Below are 26,858 nucleotides of genomic sequence, written 5' to 3'. Positions count from 1 at the left end.
CAAGTGATTTCTGAGAAATAAAAAGTAGGAGTCTAAACTCGCCTTCCCTTCGTTGGAAGTGCTCTGCCAGCAAAACGCTTCTGTGCAGGCTTTCTTCCAAATGAAAAGCCTTCAGTGTAATCTGGGAAGCTCTTTTGCCATCAACAGCCTTGAGAAAAACACCCTCATTAAAGAAGGAGAAGGAAAAATGCTTATTACCGAAACTTGTGTCCATGGAATGGTGTCAGGATGCACATACTCAAAACACCTAGCTAGGAGATGATGTTGCAGTGCTGCTGAAGGGTTTGGTGAGGTTTGGGGGGGCTGGGGTTTGGATGGGTTGGTGGGGTTTTTTGCTTTGAACAGCACAGAGTTAATTGACAGGTATTAAATATTTATAGATTTTATTATTAATTGCTGAATGCTGTAAGGACTTTTCCTGTTGCTGTAAAGCAGCTGGGGCTCATTCAGCCTTAGGAGCAAGCGGAGGTGGCAGCCCCCAGGAAACCCTCCTTGCAGGGCTTCGAGCACTGGGGCTCACCCTTCTTCTAATGTGGTTACAGCAGTCCTTATTGTGTTCAGATTTTTGATTAGCAAACCTCAAAGTGGTCAAATTCTGCCCAAGGGAGAGAAGATATGTGTCAGTTCTTATTTTTAATCTTAAGCGTGCTCGCCACTGTGGTCACAATGAAGCTCTTTTCTCCTCAAATAGTAGCGTTGAGTTTGGGTTTTAAATCACAAACAGCGCTGCCAAATGTTGGAGAATCAAGAGGCTGCGCTAAAAGCCTGTCATTCTTCCAGGGGATTATTGTGCACTGTTAACTTCGCCTTCGAGTTTCAGTCTTGTTTTCTGAATTTGTAATGAGCTAATAAATAGCAACTGCTACACTGCTATGGAAAAATGCTATGGATCAGACAGCTTGGCTGTGATCTCTGTTGTAAGGTCAGGATTTGAGTACAAAAGCTATTGTCAGAGCATCTCGCACAGTCAGTCTTAGCTGCCTATTTATAGGGGTTTTTATTTTACTCAGAGGAGTAGGATTAGTGACATTTTCAAAAAAGAAGATACTGACTTCGCTATAGAAAAGATACCAAATGCTGTATAAATACTAACGAGTCTCATGTCTCCATATTCCTTGGTCTGCAGAATTTAACGTGCTTGAATTACTTTTCTGAAGAAGGGTTATTTAGACATATGGAAAAACATCTGTTCAAGACATAAATAAATAGTTTTTCTGTGGTTATACAATGTAAAAGACCATTCAAGGACTCTGTGCCTTAGTAGCTACCATGGCATGATTCTGGCTATGATTTCTGGAAAGCAGCATCTTTCACATTGAACTGTAGATTTTGAGATAAACATGTTTGAATCAAATCCTTCAATCATTGATAGAATTTGTATATACAATTGTTCCGTGGGATTTTTATCTCTGGAGAACAAAATTCTGCCAATGTTATGAAATGTCTGCCGAGTTTTTAGGTACTAAATGCCATACTCCTGAAAAGACAGGGCTGAGATGAAGAACAAAAATGAAATGGGATGTTTAATTTATGCGTATTTTACCCTCCTTCCTGCCTTCCCCCCCCGCCCCCCCTCTGTGTGTCTGTGATTAACCAGGCAAAAATGAATTATTCAGTGAGTAACTTTGAAGAAAATTCTCGGGTGTTTCAAATTCATGTATGTCTCTAATAAAACTTGTCAATTGAGGAGCAGTAGAGCACCCCACAAGTTCTCGTATGAGGACGCTGCTGAGTCATGAAAATCTGACTGATTTTGGACCAAAAACTTTTCTGACTTTTCAGAAATCACTGTTTCTGATTTTGTGCATGATTAGCGCAGTTTTGCCATTATACCAGAATAAACACATGGGTAATTTTGTAATGGACGAGAAATGTTTAAAATTTGTTTATTAGCACGTATGTGGTTTTTGTTAAATGTAGGTGTTAGAAAAAGGAATATAAGGTCTTTCTTTACAAATTACAAAAATGCAAGTATACTGTTGGCCTTGCATTTAAGTGAGCTGCTGAGCTGTGACATAAGGAACTGGATAAAGTGATGACAAATATAAAGTTCTTGCACTGTGGCATTTGTCATGGCTGCAAGACTTCTTTGCAGCTCTGATTTTACTGTTACTATGTGCCTTTCCACAGCTGTTGAGCTGTACCCTACCTTCCTTTCTGGAGTGCTATTCCGTAGATCAAGTCCTGGATTGTAGTATTTTGTGTGGGAACTGGTTTTGGTGTCTGTGATCTGGGGGTCTGTGATGAGAGGGGCACGTTGAAGTTACCTTGTAAACGCAGTTGAGAACATTTCCAAAGGACAAGTGAGAGCCCATGAGAGAGGAATCTTTTACTGCAAAGATGCCTCAAGTTAGTGGTGTGGATGCCCTCCCTGACACTCAAAACAGCCCTCTTAAAGCTATTTAGTATTAAAAGTAAGGACAAAGTATTTAGAGGAGAAACCTTTTAAAATGACACATAACTGTCATCTCTAAAAAACTTCAGGTGGTTGTAATCGCTCCCCGTGTAGTCTGATTTTCCTGAACAGTTCCTCCTAGAACCCTTTCTCCAGGAAGACAAGAGTCCTCTCTTCTTTTGGGAAGATCAATGTACAGTTTTTAAAAACTCTGCCGTTGAAACATCAATGCAAGATTTCAGTGAAGTTTGTCAAAAAAAAAAAAAAAAAAAAAAAGAGTTGTATGTGCCAATACTTAACCTGAAGTAAAGGTAAGAGGGAGAGGATCTCCAGGGGGTGTCATACCATGGGACACACACGCTGCTCTTCCCACTGTTAGGAAACACCTTCCTGCACTACTCCGTTTCCACAAACAAATCTGTACAGAAGTTAGCGGGGTTGGCTTTAGATTTTGAACCATATGTTGATGTATATGGATATTACATTTTCCTGTTGGGTAGCAATACATCCAGACGTATAAATGTCTTTCCTTGGAAGTATTCTGAAGCGTGCAGATGCTGCCGTGGGAGGTGGGAAGGAGCCAGGGCGCGATGTAAATAAGTGGGTAAGGGTTGAGTGAGAACACGGAAGGTGTGCCTTTAGAAATCAGTGGGCTTTTCTGGTGGCACTCACCGTTTTAGCGGGGAGAGCAGAGTTCTGCCTGCGATGTGAGGAGGAGTGGGAAATGTAAACCAGTTATTACTCAGGGTCTCGCATACTGAAGTAGCTCGGAGGCAAGAAGCATCGCTTAGCAAGCTGCATGCGTTAGCTGTGCTCATAGCACCGCTGCTGCTTCACGCTGAGATTCTTTTGGCAAATGAACTCATCTTTATGTGCTCAGATCCGTCACTTAATAGTTGTAAAGACCCTCGTTCAGACCACATTAGACAGAACTAACTGAGGGAGCAGGTTTGGCTTTACAAATGAAATCTTAAGTTTGTTTCATTTTTGCTGCAGTCAGGAAGTTTGGGGTCACCAATTACGTTCTTAAGGCTTAACACGCTGGCAATGAACTCGGTCTGTGGCTGCGATGGCTTCTGAAGGGGAGTTGGGAGCCATTCCCATGTCCCTCTGGATGGATGGATGGATAAACGCGTCCCGCTTTCCTGGGTGAACAGCGTCGGCGCTGGGGCAGGTGTTGTGGTTTGACCCTGTACCCTGCGCTCAGGGTCACTGCTTCTACAGAGAAACCACAGCACTGCAGATGAGGGTGGGTTTCAACCTTCATCTCATTTCACCTCCGTGTAAATGAAGGAAGGAAGGGTAGTATGGGCTCCAGCTGAGAACAGGGGGAAAAAATTAAGTCATGTCATTTCCAGCATAAGCAAGTTGGCACCCAATGATATTTTAAAAAACTGATCAGAAGCTATTGTACACTGATATATTAGTGCAAAATAATTGATGTCACAGTGCAATAACAACATTACCTATTGCTGCTAAGTCCTTTATGACATTAATGATGCTCTGCACCTTGCCACCTTTCAACTCCATTGGAAAGCATAGAAACAACATAGTAACTTGCATTGTAACTTGTGGTATTAAACAATTCAACGTATGGTACTTATCAAGAAGAAGCAATATTCTTTTATACAGCAGGATTTTGTTTAAATTACTTCAGTCTGATAATGTTAAACTATATATTGTAACATGTATTCAAGGTGTAAAGGATACTCTGTGTTGAAAATTGTGTATGTTCGAGAGATAAATTAATAAATAATAAATAAAACAAATCAGGTTTTTTTAGGCAAGGCATATACAGACATGCCTCTGTTTTTCTAGTACTCCTTTTGAATCCAGTGCCCTGGATTCAATCTTTATTGATTTATGCATCATAACATGACGTTGAGTTATACCTGAAACAAAATCTTGCTCCCTTTCTTCCTAGTCGTGAATCAGTTTCTGACTTGATTTTTTGTTTATGCACTTTCTGTAATTATGCTGCAGTTTCTTCATTAAAAAAGAATGAAGGAAAAGTAGCCAGTAAACACCGAGTCCTTTCTGAATTTAACTGTCTTTATAGTAATTAGGAAATTACAAATCCCTGTGAGTACAGTCCTGCAGCAATTCTTCCTCCGTTTGCCAGTTCAATCAGTCCTATTCTATACAAGAAGAACACGAACAAAAGGCAGCGCTCCAAATCAGTTGATTCAATGACCACCTGTTTCTTTTAATTGAAAATAATAATTCAGTGTGAATTCCAGGAGAGGACTGAAAAATCTGCCTTTGAATCATTTGTGAACTGTGGTCAGTGTCCTCTTCTATAGAAGTGTAGAGAAGGAAACAGTTGATTGAGAATTGTCGATATTAATGAAATACATTTTTTTTCTTTTTGTGTACTTTAGTAACTCTCTTCAGAGTAATAAAGAATAGAAATGGCCTTAGGAACAGTGATGGGAAAAGAGATTTTTGTTTTCATTTTTGGCTGGGGCGTCACTGACGATGACGAAAGGCTTTTCTTCTGCAGAACTTGAGAATCCGTCTTCGTTTCCAAATGTAACTGCATCCTTGAGCCCAGGGATGAATGGGCTGTATTTTGAACTCCCTGTCCTGCAGCTGCTTTCAGATGTGCTCGCGTGGGTCTGGAAGCGGCACAGCGGTGTTTGCACAGCGCCCTGCTGTGTGTATGCATAAGCGCAGGGCTTTCCTTACCTCAGTTCTCTCTGAAATACATCATGAGAAGAGCCTGCCTCTTCTCCAGTGCATCCCTGTTGTACAGTCTTAAAGACTAATTTGCATTGGGTTTATTGCTTGTATTTTTGCTTAGTCTTTGTTTTCTTATCTCACCACTACCTTTGTTATCACAGAGTTGAATGCAACCCTGCTTATGCTCTGAACGCTCTGAAGCGTGGTTTCCCATCCTGCAGATGTCAGTGGGGTGGACGGTCATGGTCATGCCATTGCTTTCCTCCTCCGCTGCAGGAAGGCACTCAGTAGCTATATGTCAACCTGTAGACGTTTTTGGGGGGGTGCTGGGCAGGTAGATTTGGAGCTTTATGGAGTCCTGCAGCTGAGAAGGAGTGACGCTGGGAACCACTGCCAAACCCCACCAAGCAGCTGGCCCTGCTCTGAGCCAGGGGTTGGGGTCGCTGGACTCCAGAGGTCCCTGCCAGCCTCAGCCCTTCTGTGACATTTTTGATTCTTCAGGCAGTGGAAGCTTTATCTTTTATTGTATTTTACCAAAAGCAACAAAACTTTTCTGCATTGCAGCTCTGAGTGAGGAAGTATCAAACAAGCTTCAAGCACTTCTACGTTTTGTAATACAAATTGATAGGATCTTACTCCATCCCAGGAGACTCTCCTTGCTATCCCTTTCCCACGTACCTCATTCAGTCGGAGAAGAACTTTATGATGAGTCAAACAATAGTTTTTTGCTGTTTCTTTCTTCTGAGCACTGATGGTAGAAGCCATATTTTAAGCCCTGGAAGTTATTTCCAGTAGAAGCATCTGGCTCCTTGGCTCTCGCAGCTCGTTGAGGTTGAAGCTGCTTTCCCAAATTAAGATGCCATGCAAATTACCAACTGATAGTTTTGTTATCTCAACAGGAAAATAAAGAGCAAACAAATAAGTCACTCAAACAGACATGGTGTCTGTTTGATTCTTCAAAGACTGGGGTCTTAGATGTTGCAGTCACTGGTTGGAAGGTGTTTGGAAAAGCTGGACTCAGATGACTTTCATAAATGGGAGATTGCCTGTGGACAGCATGGGGTGAGGATGGGATTTGGCTCCATGCAGAGAAAAACACACTAGGTTCTTCTTAAAAATGTTTTTTTAACTTGGTATTTGCTTGGGAAGTTAAATCTAGTTTAAGTCAAATGTATGCAGTACAAACGGCGTGGTTTCATTGCTCTTCAGAGCAGTGTTCCTCGCCTTCCATGCTCTAAAGAGATTTGGGGGCGGACAAAGAAGGATGTAGGATTCATGTTTCTGTCACTGCAAGAAACGTTTAAAGGTTGTGTATTAATATGAGGAAAACAGACCTGCCAGTCTTCTGGGGCTTTTCTGTTTGTAAAGAGGAATGGTGATCTCTTACTTCTTATAACGATTTGTATATGGTTTTGCATATATTTAACGTATTGTCTCCCCTCCTGTTTTCAATAGAAATACAAAATTCAGTACCGCAATTTGTGCCACTGAGGTTATGGAATTATTTTTTCTTTTGTCTAAGTGAAGTAATTTGGGATGTTCTAAGCTTACTTTTCCTTTACACCTTTTAAATTAGCAAATAGATATATTTGTAAGTGTTTGGTTAGAGATGAAGAACAATTCTGTGGCTCTGTCATGGAGGTAGGAAGTGGAAAACGGTACATTTGCATTTATTGACACAGAATTGCTCTTTGTTGTTGGGGGCCCTGATACAACCTTAGGACCTTACGGGTCATCCACTGCAGACCTCCTTTAAGTTATTTTTGTAAAAGAAAATACAGTTTTCTGTTTCTCAAAAAATACTTTTACATTTGCATTTTTGCATTTTCTGCTTCTTAACAATCACAAAAATATAAGTTCATATGTGGAAAAAAAAACACCTTTTACAAAGCCTAGGCGGTTTAGAAAAAATACCAATATTGTATCCTGCCTAACACCTTGTTGCTCTGTGTGTGTTGGTATTAACGACTGAAGACAGTCATTTTCTCCCCACCTTGATCACTACCACAGGATCTGGCACAGACAGATCTGCTGGCGGTGTTGATTTAAATTCCTTCCAAAAATCTCACTAATTCGAGCAATGTTACCTAGAAGGTGCCAAATTAAAGACAAACCAGGTATAGTTTCAGAGGTTTTGGTATTAGGTACCTGGTTACAGTGACAGTTATTGATGCTATCGAGTTCTGTACTATGAAAGGACTTCAACAAGGAATAATGCGATGCTGCTTTGTATGTAAAATCTCCGCTGCAACCTCACACAAAGTGTTTCTTATATATTTTACACTTAAAAATGTGATGGTTTAATGCCTGCAAAATTATAGTCAGTTCAATGTTGTTATCAAGGGGAATAAAATTCTAATCAAAAGGGAGCTTTTAGAAAGAATTCAGAAATATAATGCTCATAAACTGTTTTGTAATGTGTTAAAGCCCAGTTTGACATGCGCTGCTGGTTAACCATGCGCTTTCAATTATTGCACACCCCCTTCTTTGAGCCAGAAAAATCACGGAATGATTTCTCGCAGGGGGGTGCTTTCCATTACTGTTCAATAAAGGAAATGGATTCATTTGTGCAAAACAAAGAAAAAAGGCAGGGATGCTGGCAGTGCTGCTGCAGGGGGGGCAAAATGCAGTTCAATGGCAGCGCATGGACTGAAAAACGGTGGGTTTTGGTGAGATGCCTCTGTGTTCTGCTTCCCTCTGCTGGGGCGCAGCAGGATGCGTGCCCAGCTCCCAGGCGTCAGAGCAGATCTGAACCCCTTGTAGCCGATCCAGAGCTGGCTGCCTGGGCGAGTCACTTCTGTAAACTCAGCTATTTATTTTTCAAAGGTTTCTGCTCCGGTTTTGGTTTTCTTTCAGTAGGTCCACATAGTGCGAGTCCGAGTGCAGCACAGATCTCCCAGTCAGGGCGATTCTATGGCCCTCTGTCTCGGTATAAGTCTCAGCTTTGAGGCTAATGAATAATATTTTGATTTTTTCAGAGCTGTATGGGGAGCAGATGCCCAGTTGCTCTTCATCTTGACAGGGATGCTGCACCCCTACATGGCAGTACAGGCTCTGAAGCTCCAGCCCATTGTATTGCAGTCAAGTTGCAGAGCACTGGCTAAATTTCTGCCGATTTAAAAGGTTTTTCGAAGACAAATATTTAAATGTCTGTGATATCGATTGCCCTGGACTTCCTTTCCCATTTAATTATACTATATTGCGTTCCGTTGTACTTACAAAAATGGGGGATTGTTTTAATAATAGCAAAGAATTCACTTTTTAGCATGAAAATAACATGAATTTTAATAAAGCGTATCATTCATCACTGCTTAACAAGTGCTTTCCCATTGCCACTTTCCCCCTTCATAATTTTGATGGATTTTGGAAACAGAAGTGGGTTTTCCCTTTAGAGTTTCACAATTAATCTATGCCAAGTTTAGTGCAAAGTTCAATTCTCTTGCAAATAGCAGCCATTATTTGGCAGTTCATCTGTCATATCCTGGCTTGGCTCCCTGTGTTTACTATGAAATATGACTGCCAGCTCTGCTTCGGGAATTATTGAAAGTTTACATTGATTAAAAGGGGATATTTGAAGAAAATTTGCACGAGCTTACCTCGAACTCAGTAGTTTACCTCTAGCTGAAAAATACTACAGACAATGCTATTTCCTCAATAATGCGTATGTCACTTAAAGCATGTTTAACGCTGGGAAGTATTAAACTGTATTAACAACCAGTAAGTTAATTGCTGTTAATGATACTTAGTAATTAGTACAGGCAATATAGTAATTATTATTAATATGGTGACTTAGAACTACCCTTGAATCTATACTTTACAGTATAAGTGCATGAGAAGCCTGTGTTAATATAGGGAAAAAATTAAAAGGTTTAAACGTCTATGATGTGTGTAGAGTGATCTCTTGGTGCTCTCTATATGTTGCAAAATAACAAGGTTTTGTATACTTCAGTTGACCAAAAATAAAAAAATGCATAGGATTGACACAGAAAATAGGATTAAATATTGATGGAGACTACACTCTCTTATTTGTTAGCTTTAAAATATTTTTTTAGGTTCTTCTGTTTAGTTCTATTAAAGGGATTTTAAAAGAGATTTCTGACATGCAAAGTTTTCGTTCAGGAGCAGTTTTGGTACCGTTTTCCTTTGTCCTCATCTCTTATGCTCTGTCTGGAATAAGGAACTTCGCGTGTGCATATGGAATAATAACTACTAATAGCCAGAACATAATTGCTACTCTTTAAAAAATAAATGTATGTATGGAATCGTTCATTTTAAACATCATACAGTAGGCATTTCACATGATGATAGAAAACTAACATTTATTACAGAAAGCACATGATGATTAACATTATGTACACGGATTCATGCAGGGTCAGCTTCGAAGTTTGATCCAACTATATGTATTTATTCACGGGACTGGTTTTATTTCTTTGGTTTATAAGAATGCTTTTGCTGGTATGTTGCAGTTACAACTAGGTGCAGGAGTGCACGAGCCTTTGCTCATATGGTGCTGCTTTGTAGTGAGTGCAGTGTAGTTGTCACATGTCACAACCTTTTAAAGCCACATACCCCTGCTTAACTTAATTACATATATATTCCATTGATTGGAATGGAATTATTTGGTAGTGTTTGTTATATAATTTCAGTATAATATACAAGTTCAATGTATTTAGTAGACATTCACTATAATAATTTCCCATAGTCCTTTCCCCTCTATATCGTAAACTTCATGCTCATAAATACCACTTATGTCAGATGTTAAATACAACTTTAAAAATCTGTTTATTCAGTGTCATTCTTAGAAGGTGTGGGTTTTGTCCTTCTCAGCGACAGATGCGCTTACCAGACTGATGTTTAAGTGTATATATTCATAAGGCAACAAGTCCCCTTATGTCCTCTAACAAAACAATTTAAGAAAGAATTAGCTTTGAAAATGCATTTTAAATTTTTTGGAAGGCATATAGTTAGAGTCGATCCATCAGATAACCCTTCAGTAAAGCAACGTTCCCATGACCCTGCAGCACAAGACCCGTTGGCTATATCTTTAATAAATAACGAAACAGATGTTCTCTGGAGCCTTGAATGTCATTCCATTTAGGTTAACTCTGTTTACAAAATAAATATGGTTGGTAGCAGTTTGCATTTCATATCTCGGGCTATTTGTTAAACACAACTATTGAAATAGTCTCAATTCGAATTCTTCCTGTAAAGTTTTTACTTGTTATCCTTGATGCTATATAATTTCTATCTGTGCAGTAAAAGTAGTGATTATAGATTTATCATAAAACTTAGAATTGGTACCAAAAAAAAATTCACATAGAGAATGCTTACCACAACAACAACAAAAAACCACCAACCTTCACAAAGTATAGTATGGTAAAATATTAAATTTTGAAGGCAAGATTTTGCCTTCTCATAGTCACATTTTTATGATAATTACAGTTAAAAGTCCCCAAATTGCTTGAATTTCTTGAGAAAGCATTTAAACTGGAGGAATCTTTTATTTCTGAAGAAGGATTTGGCAGGTTTTCCATTTTGTATAACATGCTGTGCTTTGCTTTTGATTTCTTGGAAAGCTTTTATTGGCAGATGCAAGTTGAAAAAATAGTTTATGCTTTAAGACAATTTAATAAATCTTACCTAATATAAAGGTATATTAATATAAAATGTAAACAGAAGAAGAATGTTTTGATGTCTCATTTGGCAGTTGTGTTTTTGTTGAGGATGTGGTAATGCACGAAAGACCTGGCATTTCATAATTTCCATGATCCTTCCGCAAAGAACGTTAGCAAGAATTGATTTCAAACCCCAGTGGTTTTTTTTTTTTTTTTCATGAAGAAGAATTACTGCTATTCTCAATTTCTGATCAAGATTGCGCAGTTGTAGTTTTGATTAAAATACAGTTGGGGCTGGAAGTGGTCATGAAGAATACCAAAATGTAGACGCTGTGCGTAGAAGTCTAGGGCTTTCACACTGTTTATTTTGGCAGTGCATATCCCCACGCGGTGGGAGCTGCGTGAGCCTGCTGCACGGAGTTCTGGGGCTGTGTCTATGTGCAATGAGCCTGACATATTGAAGATGTGATTCCTTTTTTTCATATCGATGTTCTTGGGTTTTCAAACGGGACCTCTATGCCTAGAGAAACAGCAAATGTATTTGGAAGTGTCATACATTTAAGTGATTTGGGTGTATTTCCTTTCACTGGTCCTAAATTAGAAACCATTTCCACTCCGCTGCTGGCCTTAAAATGTCCTCGCTATAAGTTTCTCTGTTCGAAAAGCAGATGGGAGTAGCAGTCTCTGTAAAATATTTACTACATGCCAAGTTAGAATATGTTCACTTTCATTTGCAATATAGATAACAAATTCGCGACATTTCAAGATGATGCCATATTCACAGCCATTTGACTGTATTTCAGATCAGCCCATTATCCGTTACTTCCCTCCTCTCCTGCTGTATTTGGAGACATTGTTTCAGAATGGTGATGATAACACCCAAAAGTATTTAAAAAAAAAAAAAGTATTAAAAAGTATTAAAAGAAGTGTCAAAAACTATACGACACTTTAGCTACAGGTTGAATGCTGTCATTATACTTCATGTACATATGTCATATATACATATGTCATTATACTTTACGTCTATGTACAGTCGGTAAATGGAAGTTTTTGTGCAGGTGAATCACAGGAACAAGCCTGTGTTCTCTGAGCTGACACGCTCTTTCTTAACACCACCGAAGCAAAGGAAAATTAGGAACCAAGGTACCTGCACCGATGTAGGTTGTGATTAAGCCACATGCTGAGATATATTTTTCTGTAGCATAAGTTGCAGAGCCAGAATTTTTTTGCTATTTGGACTAATAATTTTTTCATTATTTTTTTTTTATGACTCTTTTATGACTTGAGAATCACTTTGTGTTTTGTTTGGTTTTTTTATCCTTCAGGATCCCAGAAGCAAGCACAAATTTAAGATCCACACGTATGGGAGCCCAACCTTTTGTGACCATTGTGGGTCACTGCTTTATGGGCTTCTGCACCAAGGGATGAAATGTGACAGTAAGTGAAATCTTTCTATGTTACCAAAAGGATATTTTAGAAAGTCAGTGGAAACACTGAGTAGCAGCTTCTTACTTCTTTTCTGCGGAAAATACCATTTCAAATGTCAGCTATTTATAGTACTGTTATATTTCAAGTGGATATTTCTGTACTATAATAATACACTAATGAGAATCACTTCTGTTGCTGAGAACGTGGTGTATTCGGCTTGATGTGGCTGAAGAGCCCTTGCCATGGCGGTTTTGCAAAGGCCTTTTTTGGGACTGCTCTGCTGAACGCACTGTTGAAAACTGAAATGTCACTTCAACTGGTAGCCAAGGTCCATTTCCTTGTATTTCATTTGTCTTGGAAGTCTCCTGCTAGAAAAACCTAATAATCAATTTAAACCTAACTCCCTTCATTGCTAACACTGGCATGAATGCACTGTTTTTTCTTCGTCATGTTCCCAGCAAGTCTGTATTCCATTTTCACTTTTATTTCCTTGCACTTCATTAATGCTCTCTTTAGGTTTCTGTATTAGATTATTTTATTCTCCGTTTCATTCACTGTCTATTAAGTGTGTTGTAAGATGGAAACTAGTCCTGCCATTCAGTTGAAAACCGTGCAGCTGTATCCAGAAGTCTTGCCAACAGTTCAGCGTTGTAATCTTAACTTTCACTTTGCTCAGTGTTTGCAGTTTAATCAAATTATTATCTTCTCATAGCTGTCTGCATCATTTTTATATCCACAGCCTGTGATATGAACGTTCATAAGCAATGTGTAATTAACGTCCCAAGCCTCTGCGGCATGGATCACACAGAGAAAAGAGGAAGGATTTACCTGAAAGCTGAAGTCACTGGTGACAAACTGGAAGTAACAGGTAAACAACTCGTTTGGGGACTTTGAGGGTTATATAAATGTGTAATATACACTGTGGGTTTATGTAACTTGGTCAGATCTTTCTGCATTAAAGCCGGTGACAAGAGTATTTCCCTTCACAAGTGTGAGGATTTCGTTCAACATGTCCTTGAATCGAGAAACTCTACGAACTGGTGTTCATAAAAATGAATAGAAAAATGAAAGCTGTAATAATAGTGTTAAAAACTCAGGACTATTAATTAGAAAGATCACTGTAATGTCAGTTTTTTGTGTAGAAAGCAGCCCAGTGGGATAGCTAGCTGTTCAGGAAGTTGGCCATCATCTTCAGAACATAAGAAATACACTGAGCTTTCATCAGCTGAGGAGTTGTTTCCTGCATTTCAGAGTATTTGATAAATAAAAGCAACTTGGATTCAATCCCAAATATTACTCCCAGTGAGTTTTAAAATAAAAAAAAATAAATTATCACATTCTGTAAGGTTAAGGTTACCAAAATGGGGAGGAGGGAGGGAGAGGAAGGAAGGAGAGGGTGGCAGTTCATTTCCTTGGAAGCGTTTGTCCCAGGATTTATGAGTAAGCGTCGGTTGTGTGCACACACGCACACCCACACACACACCCCGACCCACTCCGAGTCTGAAGTTGCAGAAAAAATTGTGGAAAATGTATTTTACAAGTTGAAGGAAAGGACTATTTGTCCTCCTAAATAGACATGTAATAGGTTGTTTACCTCCAGCAGAACTTCCTTGTGCGGTATCAAGATTGGAGTTTATTGCTCAGAATTTACATAAGAATTTGTGTTTACAGCCTATTATATTTGTTCTGTGTATGCTTTCTGTTTTAGCTGGGATCGACCGATAATTAGTGTATCTGATATCCGAAATGTGAAGTTGGTAGTGAACTTTATTGTTGATTTTTCCATTCTGTTGGACACAAATATGCAAAAAACGTTCTTTGCCAATCAGATTGTAGTGTATTTACTCAAAGGGAGAGCACAGGGCAAGAATTAGGGTGGACAGAAATAAAATAAGGGAAGGAATAACAGAAAATTTTGTTCATGTTTTTTTTTAATAGGTCTGCAAGTCTGCAAAACAAATTAAATTCTGAAAGAAAGTCCCAATTTTTTATGGCTCAAAACTTTAAGGAAATTTCAAATATGTGCCATAGTAACTAGAACCAAAATAAATATAATATAATGTAGGAGGTGCAGTAGGAGACACTCGTAAAACACAAATTGTCAAAAGCTTTGACCTCAGGAGAGTGGGTTGGTTAGTGTGTCATCACAGGTGACCAAAACTGCTTCTTCAGTGAAGAAAACTTGAAGGCAACAAATCTTAATACATGACAATAGATGCACACTGACACATCTTTAAGAGTAGTACAGCAAGAAACTGAAATCGCTGTGCACACTATGAAAGAACAGGCTACAGTGCTTGTGTCTGCCTCTTGGGTGTTGGAAAATGGAATTAAATCCAAGGGCAAAGTTAGAGCACGACAAAGCGGGAGGTTTCCTGGACGGTCTCGGCTTCTGACTTTGTTTCTTCATGTAGTTGTTGGCAAGCTGGGGATGTTGTGTTGCTCAGCACTGCTCCGTTGGAAGGCTAGAGCCTGTTATATGGCAAAAGGCTGTTCCTTCTGCCTCTGCCCTTCTCTTCGGGGAATGAGTCTCAACAGAGACCATTGAATCATTTAGGTTGGAAAAGACCTTTGAGATCATCTAGTCCAACTGTTAACCATAGCCTCTTGCAGGCAACATAAAGGAACTCAGACCATCACACTGAATTTTCACTTACAGAACGAGCGAACTTCCCTCCTGGCACTGTATTCATTCATGGCTTTGTTCTCTCTGAATCCAAATACCTCCATATTCTCCTGTCAAACCTTGTAAAATGAACTGGAGAAGGATGATAAAATTTAGTTAGAAAGGATGAGAACGGATCCCAAGCGGTACTTAATTGTAGCTTAACTTTTCAAATAGCTTCCTGTCAACGTAGGAGGGGTAAATTTGTCCAAGCTCCTGTCGTTAACAGAAAGGTGGTTTTGCTAAGTAGTGAGGCATTTCAAAGATGCTGATGCAGGTGCTGAAAGTAATTGTACCACGAGAGAGAACTAATCTGAAAATCATCCAAGTGACAAAATTTAATATTTGCATTATTCTAGGCCACTTGGCAGCAAGGTTCTTAAATACGGCTTAAACTTCCTGCCATAACGCACGGAATTTGACAAATAACATGTACTTATTTTCTGATGATTCAGCACGTTTATAATCCTTTTAGGGACAAAAATGTTTGTCACAAGTCTTGATGGTACTAAAGCACTATAAACCAATTACACAAGTGGGTGCTCTTTGAGGTCACAATTTTATTTGTAAAGGTCTTGTCTGAGACATGGGTATGGTGATGCTGTTACGGGTATTTTCTAGGTTTTCCTCATGAGCCCTTTTTGGTGTGAGTGCACTTGGCAAATGCTGTTACTTCTGTGTTTATAAATGAAACATTTCCACCCCACAATTAAATAGCTTTCTGGTCCACACGAAAAATGTTTACTATAACTTTGTTATGTATATAATAACGATGTTCTGTATATAATAATGATACATAAAACTGGTAGGTTGTTTTGAGTGAGGCTTGTCAGCATTTCCAAGCTTCCAGAATATTTTTTTAAATAAAAAGGGCAGTTGCCCTGAAAGTAAGCTTTTTTAGCTTTTTAAATAAAAGATATATACAGACTAAGCCCAGGCTGGGTCAAGTTTCAGACACCTTTTCTGCATGTTTAACTGAAAATGAAATTATCAGTTGTCTGTTAGCTTATGGATATACTGCTATGCAAAAGTGTTGAACTCCTTTTCTCTCTCAGCATGGCATTGCTTCTAAAATATTTATTAACAAAACCTTTGTTAGAATATACGGTTCCCAGAGCTGCCAAGGATGATACCTCTGCCTTCAGCTTCAGGAAAGGAGGTGAATTAAATGCCCAGGAGGCTTAGGAATATCAGGAAAAATAATCAATTACTGCCTTTTTGGTTTGAACCTTTTTCAAAGGAAATACTTTATAGGTGTTGAACTCCTTTAGCTGAATTCCTTAATACCTCTGCTCTGCGTCCTGTTTTGGTTGTTAATTAGCTCCTGCTGATTCTTTCACAGCCAGCCTTGATTGCATGCAAAACATTTGTGCTGCTAAATGGAGACGTGCCACTCTGGTTGGCATCTTGCAAATAATTTTGATAGGCAACTCAACCATCCCGGTTGCAGCCAGGACAGCCCGTCGAGGATGCAGCGTGCTTGATGGCGGCTGCAAGAGGTAGTTGTTTAGGGGACACTGTTTAGTACGTGGCAGTTTGTCTGCTACATAATTGCCTTGAGGATTTTGTGATGGCTTTTGTTTCCATAAAAGGCCACAGTACGCACACTTACTAAGTGTGTTCCTGATAAAATAGGTAAGTAGGACTGGGGGTTTTCCCAGTGATTACTGGGAAGGAGGCAAGGCAGAGTGCTGCCACATGGAGTTGGCCAGTGCTTCGGTCAGGTTATATCTAAGTACTTTGGCAGGTTTTGAATTGAACTAATAGTGGGAATGATTGAGTCCTATATGTAAACAAACTTAATTCCAGTTTGCTAGGTCGGATTTTCAGTCTGGGTGCTTGAAGGCAGACATACAGTCTTTTCTGTGTGAATGTTAGAGACTCTGCAACACTTTTTCACAACCGAGTAGGAATTTTCTATTGGTATACTTGGCCAAAACCTCACCGTCTTCCCCGGGCTAGTCAATATGCCACATTCGGTGCTTATTTGTGTTGCAGTTCTTAAATATCATTGGGTTATTTTATAGCTGCTAGCTTGAGAGTTGCATTGGATATTAATAATTCATTGCACTTGCAGTAAATCAACATGGTAGTTTTCTTTTTATAGGAACGCTCCTGCATTGCTTTTTCCTGAAATCACTGAATTTGTGACCCTTTCATACGTTGAACTGACTTGGGGTTTTTTCTTTTAGACATAGTGAAGCAGTTTTAGCTATTCTTAATCTATGCTTTTTGCACTGAATTTTCTTCCTCCTGATGTGCATTAAAAGTTTTGTCACTCTTACATTTACTTCTTGGCCCATCTTATAATTTGGGGCCCTTCTGAGCAACTTTGTAGGTGGTTGAATCACAGGTTTCATTTTTTATTTGATTTTTGAATTATATTTAGAGTGAGTAAATAATAACCTTTGTGAGAAAATAACCCCATCTGGTGCACTGACATGCAAATCTGCCACATTATTGGGATCCTCAACTGTGACCTGTGAGTTGCTGGGAGTTGGATTTGACAGCAGCTGCCGCTGCAGAACTGCCCTCCCGACACAGGCACCGATTTAGAGGCAGGGTGTTAGTGACTCGCTGTCAGCTAATGCACCCTACTGTTACATAAACATTATTAAAATATATCTATATATACACACAACCCAGCGTTTTCAGGGTTTCTAAGTGTGTTTTTCTTAGCTGAAAGAATACAGAAAATCTGCTTTTATTCCTCAGTGATGCTTCTGTTATTAAAAGAGGAAACCTAGCAGTCATCTCTGCAGAGGTTGGGAGCATGTAACAGGCTCTCCAACAATAATCTTCCTAGGAGTCCTCTGCTCCCCACCGTACATTTTTCAAATGATTTATGCATGTACGAATGCTGAGCCACCCTATGGCACTGCATATTGACGTCTTGTCACACGGCTTGCTGTGGACAGCTGGGTTAAGAGCCTCTGCCCGAGCAGCCCAAGAGATGAACTGGAGAATTTTGGCACATTTCTAGATTCTCTTAAAAGACCCCACCACACATATACACACTCAAATAATTTTATTTGTGATTGTCTAGGTTAGTATTAGTGTCTGCCTTTGTTAGCATTAATTTCATAATACCTGCAAATGATTTTAAAAGGGAACATACTTGAATATTCTAGCTATTTGACCAGCTTTTAGTACCAAGTACCTATAAAGTGATCCCAAATAATTACTTGCACATGGGAAGCATTTTTGATGGCTCCAAAAAATGCAGATCTCATGTTTTACCTCACTAATATTTTATCTCTTTTCTGGCATTCCCAGAATCTGCAGGGTTGCTGCATTCATTACAGAAAGAGCTGTGCCTCTAACAAGTGCCAACCCCGGTAGCAACTGGATGCTTCCCATTTCATTCATTAAATTTACTTCACCATGAAGAAATAGGCAATGCATAGTATTTAAAATAAACATTTTTTTTTTCATAAGTGTCCATAAAATATAACTAAAATGCTACGTATTTATCTAAGTATATGAATAGACAAGAACAGTCTGGATCCCTTTTCAGATGGCTTGATACATCCTGTGTTAACTTATGTTTTATTAAGTAGCTGTCCTACCCAGTAGTACACTTTTTTTTCAATTATAATTTTCATAAAGGTAACCTTATGTTAAAAATAAAATACAGTTGCTCCTATGAGATTTCTAGTTGAAATTAAACCTATTGCAGGCACAAGACATTAAGTTGCGTCAGAGATGGTGGTACATTTTTTGTTGGTAGGAGAGAGTATCTTAAGAAATGCAAAGGAATAAAGTATCATGCAACATTGGTTTATTTTTCATCTTGTTCTAGGTTAGGAAGTTAATAATCTGTTTCTTGTGTGTAAATCACCTGTGAAGTGCAGGTGCTCCAATAGTACACTCATTACCTTGCCATCTCTCAGTACTCAGGAAATGGGGTGTAATGAGTAGGCGCTGGTCTCGGAAGGAGTATTAAAAGAAATTTTGGCTGGGCAGGTGAGTAGTTATGGAATAGTGAAAAGTGTCACTCTTGAAAGCCCTTTTAGTGATGAAAACTGTATAGAATTGGAAATTGCCTGAAAAGTAGGATTTGTTTTGGAACCAGTTGTGAGTCACAACCAGCTCCAGAAAGCAAGCATTCAGAGGTAGTTTTAGTGAAATCATAAATCTTTAATGAAAGCTGAGCAGTTTTGGAGGCAGCTTTGGACTTGGCATACAGAGAGGACATGCACACAAATTGTGAGAAAGACTTTTCAGTAGCAGGTGAAACTTTCAAACTGCGATGAAGCGTGCGTTAAGGTGCTGGAAGAAAGTTCCGTGGCTGGGAGTACAAGATCCTCTGTCGCTCACCTAAGTCATCTGTAAACTGGGCAGATCACTGGAATCTCTACCAGAGTCTTCTTCAGGAAATAATGAGAATTACAGAATAATTTACTAGTGCTTCATTGTGGGCAGACAGAAACTTTACACTGTGTTGGCGCTAACAGCGCTCTCCCTTCTCTTCCTTTTCGCTGGATAGCTTGCCAGACGACACCATTTGAGACTTGAAGCATCTTCTAAAAACAGCTATTCCTGTGCAGCTGAGAGATTTCTGTTCATCTGAGTTGCCTGTAGGGAGTCAAAGATTGGCCAGAAATGGTTGCTGTGATTAGTAAACTGTTTTGTTGTCAACATTTGGGAATTCAGGAAAAAGGTAGCTGTGACTCACTGGAGAAGGAACTGAGTAAACTCATGCTGCTAATAATTCAGCTTTGTTGTAGGGACAGAAACATTTATGTACTCATTCCCATGACTAAATTTATTTGTTGGTAGCACAAGAAGTTATAAATCCGTAAGTGCATATGGATTGCAACATTTGACCTATACAATCTCATGGAAAAAATTCCGTTTTTGTTATTTGCTCTCTGAATTTCTCAACATTCTGCCTGAATTTCTTCTCTTTACATAAAATGACAGTTATTCTCTGCCAGCCCACTCTGTCTTATTTAGATATTTATTTAAAGTATGAATACCTAAGAATGAGCTCTGTATTTGCTTATGTCTTTATACTATTCCTGGAAAGGTGGACGTCCCAGTTTTAGACGGGGCTTCTGGATGGATACTGCTGGATTATAAGCAGCACATAACAGAACAGCCATAGGACAGTCATCAAATAGTCTGCATCTTCTGTTGAATAAACATTTATGATCTCTTCTTCATTAACAATGAGTTGGAAAATGGCACCTTTTTTTTTTTATGGCAAGTTGACATCTATTTCTGGTTTTTAGAAGGAAAACCTGGGCAAGGTTGGATTTGCTAGAAACTTCAATATATACTTGTCTTCACTGTCTTTTCATCTGTGTGCTTTCTCAGTCCCCTTGAAGAGTCTAATCTGGACAAAATGTTAGGAATTTTAACTAGTACCAGCTACTTTTCTCACTACAGAGGTCATTATCATGCTTAATAGTTGCGACAGAAAACTGGCAAGTAGTATTTTAGGTTTCTGTCCAAGTTATGCTGTAAGTGATGCTGAACTGTATCTCACTTCAACCATCTAATACTCAGAGTAGCGTCTCTATGACAGTGTTGAGTTTAATCAACTAATAATTCTAAAGCAGTATGAGAGTGCTTGCTATCATTACAGCTATAGCAGAACTCAGCCAGTCCGAGTTGATATATTTCCTTGGAGTTGTTTATTTAAGTTTTTCTGTTTCAACCACACACAAGAAGAGAATGCCTTTGGTGGGAAGGGGAAATCTCTTCTTCTTGCGGGTCCTCTTACAGAAACCTGACCCAGGCTGTTAAAAATAGGGTGCTCTTAAAGAGGTGGACCACTTAGATGCTAATTCTTTATAAGCACTCTTTAGCACAAGTATCATCATGCTGTTTCCTCCATAAAACAAGTGCTAAGTCAGTTGAAAAAAGATGTCTAGAGGTACTAATTATGCAGACAAAAGTACAAATAGGCCAGATATCTTAAAACAAGGAGTGAGATAATGACTTCTTTGGCAGCCTGTATTTAGTATATGTTGCATCTTTCCATCCCAATTCATCTCTGAGCCTCTCTTTTTTTCTTGTATTTAGAGGGCTTTTTTTCTTTTTCTGTGTTTGCTGCAAAAGAAAAGTAGCCTTGCCCAGGCTGCCATGCCCTCCTGCTGTCGGTGGTGTTTTCTAGGCTCAGCAGCAGGTATCAAGGCTAATCAGTGCTGGCTTTCTCCAGGGACCTCTCTGTAGCAGAGCCGCGGAGAATGGCTCTGCATCCACCCAGCCAATTTCTCAAAATTCTGCCTGGTTTCACACTGAGCATCCAGGTAAAAATTAAGCATAAAGGATCCCTGTGAAGAGGCCATGTTAAAATTAGAGCAGTTTTGTTCAAGGAATTTTAATGAAAAACTTACTAATGTATATCTCTGGAAAGCTGTGAAATGTTGAGAGTTCTGCTCCTCACTTACACCAAACTACAGTACAGAAATAAAAATCAGAAAGTGGATTTTGAAGTAATAGTTGATGTGCCAAACCTGGCAGTGCAATCAGAAGTGCCATGTACAAGAAGACCAAAAAAACCCCCGAAACAAAAATAAAACCAAATATAGGATGAGGGAAAGAGCAATTTGTATTGTCACTTCATCCTTCACTCACTTTATGGCTCTTAGTCCCTTTGGGATGGTAATATTTAAAATAAGTTATTTAATCTTGATGTTATTCCTCAGAAGTATTTGAAGACCGTTTTCAGTGGGCTAAATGTTAATATTGGGTGGGGTATTTTTTTCGTGGGTTGAAAACAGAAATGGTTTTCCAGCTGACCGCTGGGTGTGGAGGAAAACTCGGAGTAGCTGAGAGTGGAGGCAGTTTCCCTGCACGGACAGCTGTCATTTCTCCAGTTTCAAAGCCCGGTCAGCTTTATACGGGGTTGTGAAAAACTACAGATGAGATGCTCTGCAAGAAAGATGCTTGTTTCTGTTCTGTTCATTTAGAACACAGTGTATTTTTTCTGGTAGAATTACTTAAGTAATATAGTTAGTGAATAGAATTACATTTTATTTTAAAATTTTAGCCCATGAGCATTTTCTGTCTCTCGTTTTGTAAACACAAATTTAAGAAACATAACTTGATCGGTATCAACTGTTTGTTCAAGTTGATGTGATTCCCTGCCAGCCATGATCTAATTCCAATAATTAATTTACATCAGGATATCTGTTCTGCATGAGAATTGTCTTGACAAACCAGTGTGTTCCAAATAAGTAGCTTGCATTCCTGTACGCTACCTTTTTTTCAACAGCTATTTTGGCTATAAGGTACCAGTTGTATCTGGTATTTCTCTCTTCCAACTTGTTCTCCCTCATCTAGTACTCATTAAATAAATAAATAAATGCATAAATAATAAGTAAATAAATAATAAATAAAAAGAGCAGGTCAAAAACATTTTGAAATTGTTTTCTATTGCAGTGGGCACTCTCTCCTCCCACCCCCACCCCCCCGGTTTTCCGTCTACCACAGTAGATTTGCACTAAAGTGCTCTACTTAGAAAATTAACCCTATTCCAGCTGAAACCAGGACAAGCGGTTATGTCCTTTGAAGGAGCATAATCATTATGAACACTCAAACACTCTTTCCATCCTGTACAAATAAAATATCAGCCTAGAGCTAATTACATCAACTTGTCAATACACCTGGTGTCTAGGAAATGGAACAGAACCGTTACACGGCTTAGTAAATTCAGTGCTATGTTCTAGCGGGGGTGTTGTCAACACCACAGTCTTTCATTTCACTGTCCTTAAGTAAAGCACAATAATATGTCCTGCGCTTTAATTCATTGCCCTTCTCCTTCTGACGGAAGCATTAGTGCACAGTTCTCATCCACCACGGTCCTGCCTTTGTTTCTAAAGGGAGAACAAAAAGACATTTTGAAAAGAGGTACTTAGCTGGTTTACGTCATTAGACTGTTGCCTGAAAACCGTCCCCTTCTTATTTTATAAATAATGAGAGTAAACAACAGATTATAAAGTATCTGTATTGCTTGGATGCCTTTCAACCTCCGTGCTGGGAAATAACAGGTTGAAATCCTGGGAAAGTCTACAATTTCTGTTTGTTATATGAAAATGCCATTTTAATCTGGGGGGAATGGAGCAGGGAGCCTTCAGCAAACGGAAACTATCTGTTGCTGAAGATCCTGGCAGCATTTTTTTTTTATTGTTGTTTTTCATATTAGCTCTGATTGAGTTAAGTGACTCTAAAGTTCGAATTTTTAAGGAAATGCTTTCCACCAAGAAATATTAGGTGACTTAAGGGTTGACCCTTCCTAAATTTTCTTTCTGATTTCTTCAGTCACGTAGATAAATCAAAAAAGCCCTCCTGATGCTGACACTGAGAAAGCAGTAGCTGAGGCCACTGTTGATCCGGAATAATCTCTTTGGTGACCCTTAAATGCTGGCCTGCCTTCATACCCTAGGAACCGTCACCCTCAAAGCTTCTTGTGATTTTCCTTCCAGAAACAAGTCTAATCTACAACTATGAATCTCACAAAAGAATTTCCAAATGAGCAAAGCTCTTTTCTGTCCAAACTGAGCCCAGAGGGTTACTGCTGCTCCCAGTAGGTTTTGAGATGCCCAGTTGTGAGGTCTGAATTCCCCATCCCAACTCAATCACCGCAGCTCATCACAGCGTGACCAGTTTGGGTGGGACGGGGTTTCGGTATGAGGAAAATCCACCTCTTCTTCTGAGGTGCAGCAGAAGCTGATGGCTGAATGCTGTTAACACAGAATGAAACCCTACGTGCTGTATGTAGGTTACGTGGGCGTTACTGGTCCTCTGCAAGAGGGAGAGGGGTGCTGCCTTTGCTCGTCCGCTGCAATACTCCACTGCCCTGCGGTGACGTGTGAGCTGCCTAACGAACCTGGCAGCTGCTGCAGTAACTCCAGCCGGGCTGAACCCCCGAAAGCTGCCAAGCCCCCGGTGGATGCCTTTGTAACCCACCATTGCCTGCCTGCCTGGTTCCACATCGGGATGTAGCCCTGCGGGAGCAGCACCCCATGCGCATTGCTGCCTATTCTTGTCTCTCTCTCTTTGAGGATCGGTAGCAACATGAGATATATTAACTCGCTTTATGCCTTCTTTTGACATTGTAAAAATAGAAGCTGCATTAACATTTTTGTGAAGCTGAAGTTAAACTTGCCTTCTCTGCGCTGTTAACTTTGCTTGCTGTCGTGACATAATGCTTACAGCGATCCCATCTGACAACTAACAAACCATGGATCTGACGGAAGTTTAGTGTTAGATACCTTCCAATGAGGGATTGTATCAAATAATATAAAATAACCCATCTTCCTGACATCTATTGTGATCTGGCTAGTGCCCTTAAAGTATTTGGCTGATAGTCCTGTAGTTATATAACCTAAGAAGAAATAAATGCACAAAGAATTGCTACCTGCTTAAAAATTTATATTGATGGATTTGGACATTTAATCATTCCATTGCAGGGAAAAGGGTTGCCTGGAAGCTCATGTCATTTGCCAATTGCTCTTCTCTACTGTTCTGATAAATATCACTGAGCACAGCTTTACTTTACAAAGAGTAGTTCCTTCCATGCCGAGTCTGACAAGCAGGTTTCACGACTTGTTTTATTTTCAACACGTTTCACTAACTCTGATTTGACACGTCACTGCTTGCTTAATGTTGATTTGTAATCCTATACAAATTAGCGGTGTTTTATATTGACAGTGCGAGAAGCGAAAAACCTAATTCCCATGGATCCAAATGGACTTTCCGATCCTTACGTTAAACTGAAGCTCATCCCAGATCCTAAGAATGAAAGTAAACAAAAAACAAAAACCATCCGTTCTACTCTGAATCCAGACTGGAATGAGTCATTCACATTGTAAGTTTTAACACCTTGTAATGAAGTATATTTGTATGTATTGAATCCATTTCAGTGTGGCATTGAAAACTCCTCTATTTCTCTCCTTTTTAGTAAATTAAAACCTACAGACAAAGATCGACGGTTATCTGTAGAGGTCTGGGACTGGGATCGAACAACCAGAAATGATTTCATGGGATCTCTTTCATTCGGGGTGTCAGAGCTTATGAAGATGCCAGCCAGTGGATGGTAAGAGTTTCTGAAAAGAGAGTGGAAAAAGTTTAAACCCAGTATTTTTCTTCAATATAATCTACATTTTTGGGAGCTTTTCACTGTATCTCAGACTATAAATTCACTGAATATGCAACTAAACCTAGGAAACACAGTCTATATATAAAAAAGGATGATAACAAAAGGAACTGGTGTTCATGAAACTTCTGCTGGAGCCAAGAGCTGCTGCAAACTCAATTCTGTGTACATCGTCTTGTGATATGAATTTTATTTTTATCTCAAATACGATATATTCATTACTAAGTTATGTTATAACATCATGTTATATATAGCTCTGCAAATTCAAAGTACATGGGAACTGATTTTATAAAATGCCATCTCATTACTTACCAGGCTAGGGGTAGAGCTCATCACATCTTCTCAAAAAGTACCTTTCGTCAAAAATAATTGTTTAGGGCGACAGGTGCACTGGAGGGAAAGGTTCTTCAGGGTTGATGTCTCCCATCATATTACAGGATGAGTGGGAAGAATTTCCTTGTCCATTAAACTGCCTTGGTAGATAGTTTGGGATTAAAGATCTAATTTTAGGTTAAATATATTCAGTTTCTGGGTTTGCTTTACATCTTTGAAAGCAGTTCTTTACATACCTGTGACATTGATACAAACCACACACAAACAACTAAATCAGATTTTAAATCTAACAGGAAAAAAACTGTTAAGTCACCATTTTTTTCCCCAAATGTTCCACAGGTACAAGCTGCTGAATCAAGAAGAAGGTGAATATTATAATGTTCCGATTCCAGATGCCGATGAAGATGGAAATGCAGAGCTCCGGCAGAAGTTTGAGGTGAGGATTAGATACAGATGGGTGCAACTATATATTGCATACATTTTTTCACTTTATTGCACCAAGAAAAAAAAAAAGTTCATTAAAAGATCTATATTAGAGTGCTATCTTTATTTTTATCTATGTTTCTGTTGCCTGTGACAGCAGTATGTGCCTTTGGGTTTCCTGAAGATTGGACCAAATAGATTAATTCAGTAGTGGTAGCATTTTTCTGAGAGTTCAGCTTCTCTGCTATGACACTTGTGGAGTTGGTATTTTAAAACATTGTACGTCAAGTATATGTAATAATTTCAGTGTCTTTTAATACTTGTTGCAAAATCTGCTAGTCATCACTAGTATCTATGTTATTTGACAAATGAAATTCTCCAAAACAATATTTTAATACTTAGAATGTTTCACACTAAATGCTTTTTCTTTTTTTTTTTTAAAGAAAATATTGACAGTGTTAATTGCTGATTATTTGGAGCCTCAGAATCTTTGTAGAAGGTTGTCATCTGAAATTCTGATACCTTAAATGAGGGTGTGGATGTTTTTAAGGATAAGAGGTATTGCTGGTTTTGTACAGAAAAGAGATGCTGAAGAAAAGCAATACTTCCCACAGTCATCCTGCTTTCTGTGGTGCAAATTGGAGTGGTTAGTGGTCACAAGCATGGTCTCACCGTGCCCTGCAAAGGAATCGTTTCTTAATGAAGAGACTCAGCCAGCAACTCTCCCTCTTCTGACTGCTACAGCTGGTATTACAGCAAAATACTCGCTGGCCATTAAACCCAGCAAGAGGGAGAGAGATGGTTTGGGAAGTGTTTTGCTAATGGCTGTACTGGATTCAGCTCATCTGACTTGACTACTCTTTCCAGCTGCGCACTCAGTTTTGAATTTGAAATATCACAGGCCACAGTATTGTTTTCTTTTTTCTGGTTGAACATTTACAACTTTAGCTGTTAATCCAAAAAGTAATTAATATACCTGTTGTGCATAAACACTTACGCCTGTTCCTTTCAACCTGAAATAGCAATTTTTTATGTTCACCATCAGGCAGAATTCTACATTGTTATTATAAAAGATGGGTTAACCCAAGAAAGTGAGGAAAAACGGCACATGTTCAACTTTCAAGAAAGAAAAAGAAAAGGTGCATCAATTTCTTCTGAACGCATTTGGATCAGCTACCATACTTTTGTCTGCAGCATGAACTATGA

At 39.1% G+C, this 26,858-nt stretch overlaps 1 protein-coding gene across 1 annotated transcript in view; it reads left to right on the top strand.

The window, feature by feature from the left end:
• Positions 1 to 26,858, top strand: part of PRKCA (protein kinase C alpha) — a 159,988-nt gene that overhangs the window by 87,743 nt on the left and 45,387 nt on the right. Inside the window, exons 4-8 of the mRNA XM_055795016.1 lie at positions 12,018 to 12,129; positions 12,860 to 12,988; positions 24,452 to 24,608; positions 24,702 to 24,836; positions 25,569 to 25,665. Coding sequence (XP_055650991.1) covers positions 12,018 to 12,129; positions 12,860 to 12,988; positions 24,452 to 24,608; positions 24,702 to 24,836; positions 25,569 to 25,665 — 630 coding nt within the window. The remainder of the gene's footprint in view (positions 1 to 12,017; positions 12,130 to 12,859; positions 12,989 to 24,451; positions 24,609 to 24,701; positions 24,837 to 25,568; positions 25,666 to 26,858) is intronic.

The sequence above is a fragment of the Falco peregrinus genome, chromosome 2 (genome assembly GCF_023634155.1).
Source record: "Falco peregrinus isolate bFalPer1 chromosome 2, bFalPer1.pri, whole genome shotgun sequence".
Classification (NCBI taxonomy): Eukaryota; Metazoa; Chordata; class Aves; order Falconiformes; family Falconidae; genus Falco; species Falco peregrinus.
The sequence above is the reverse complement of the archived record's forward strand: the minus strand, read 5'-3'. Positions and strand labels throughout refer to the sequence as shown.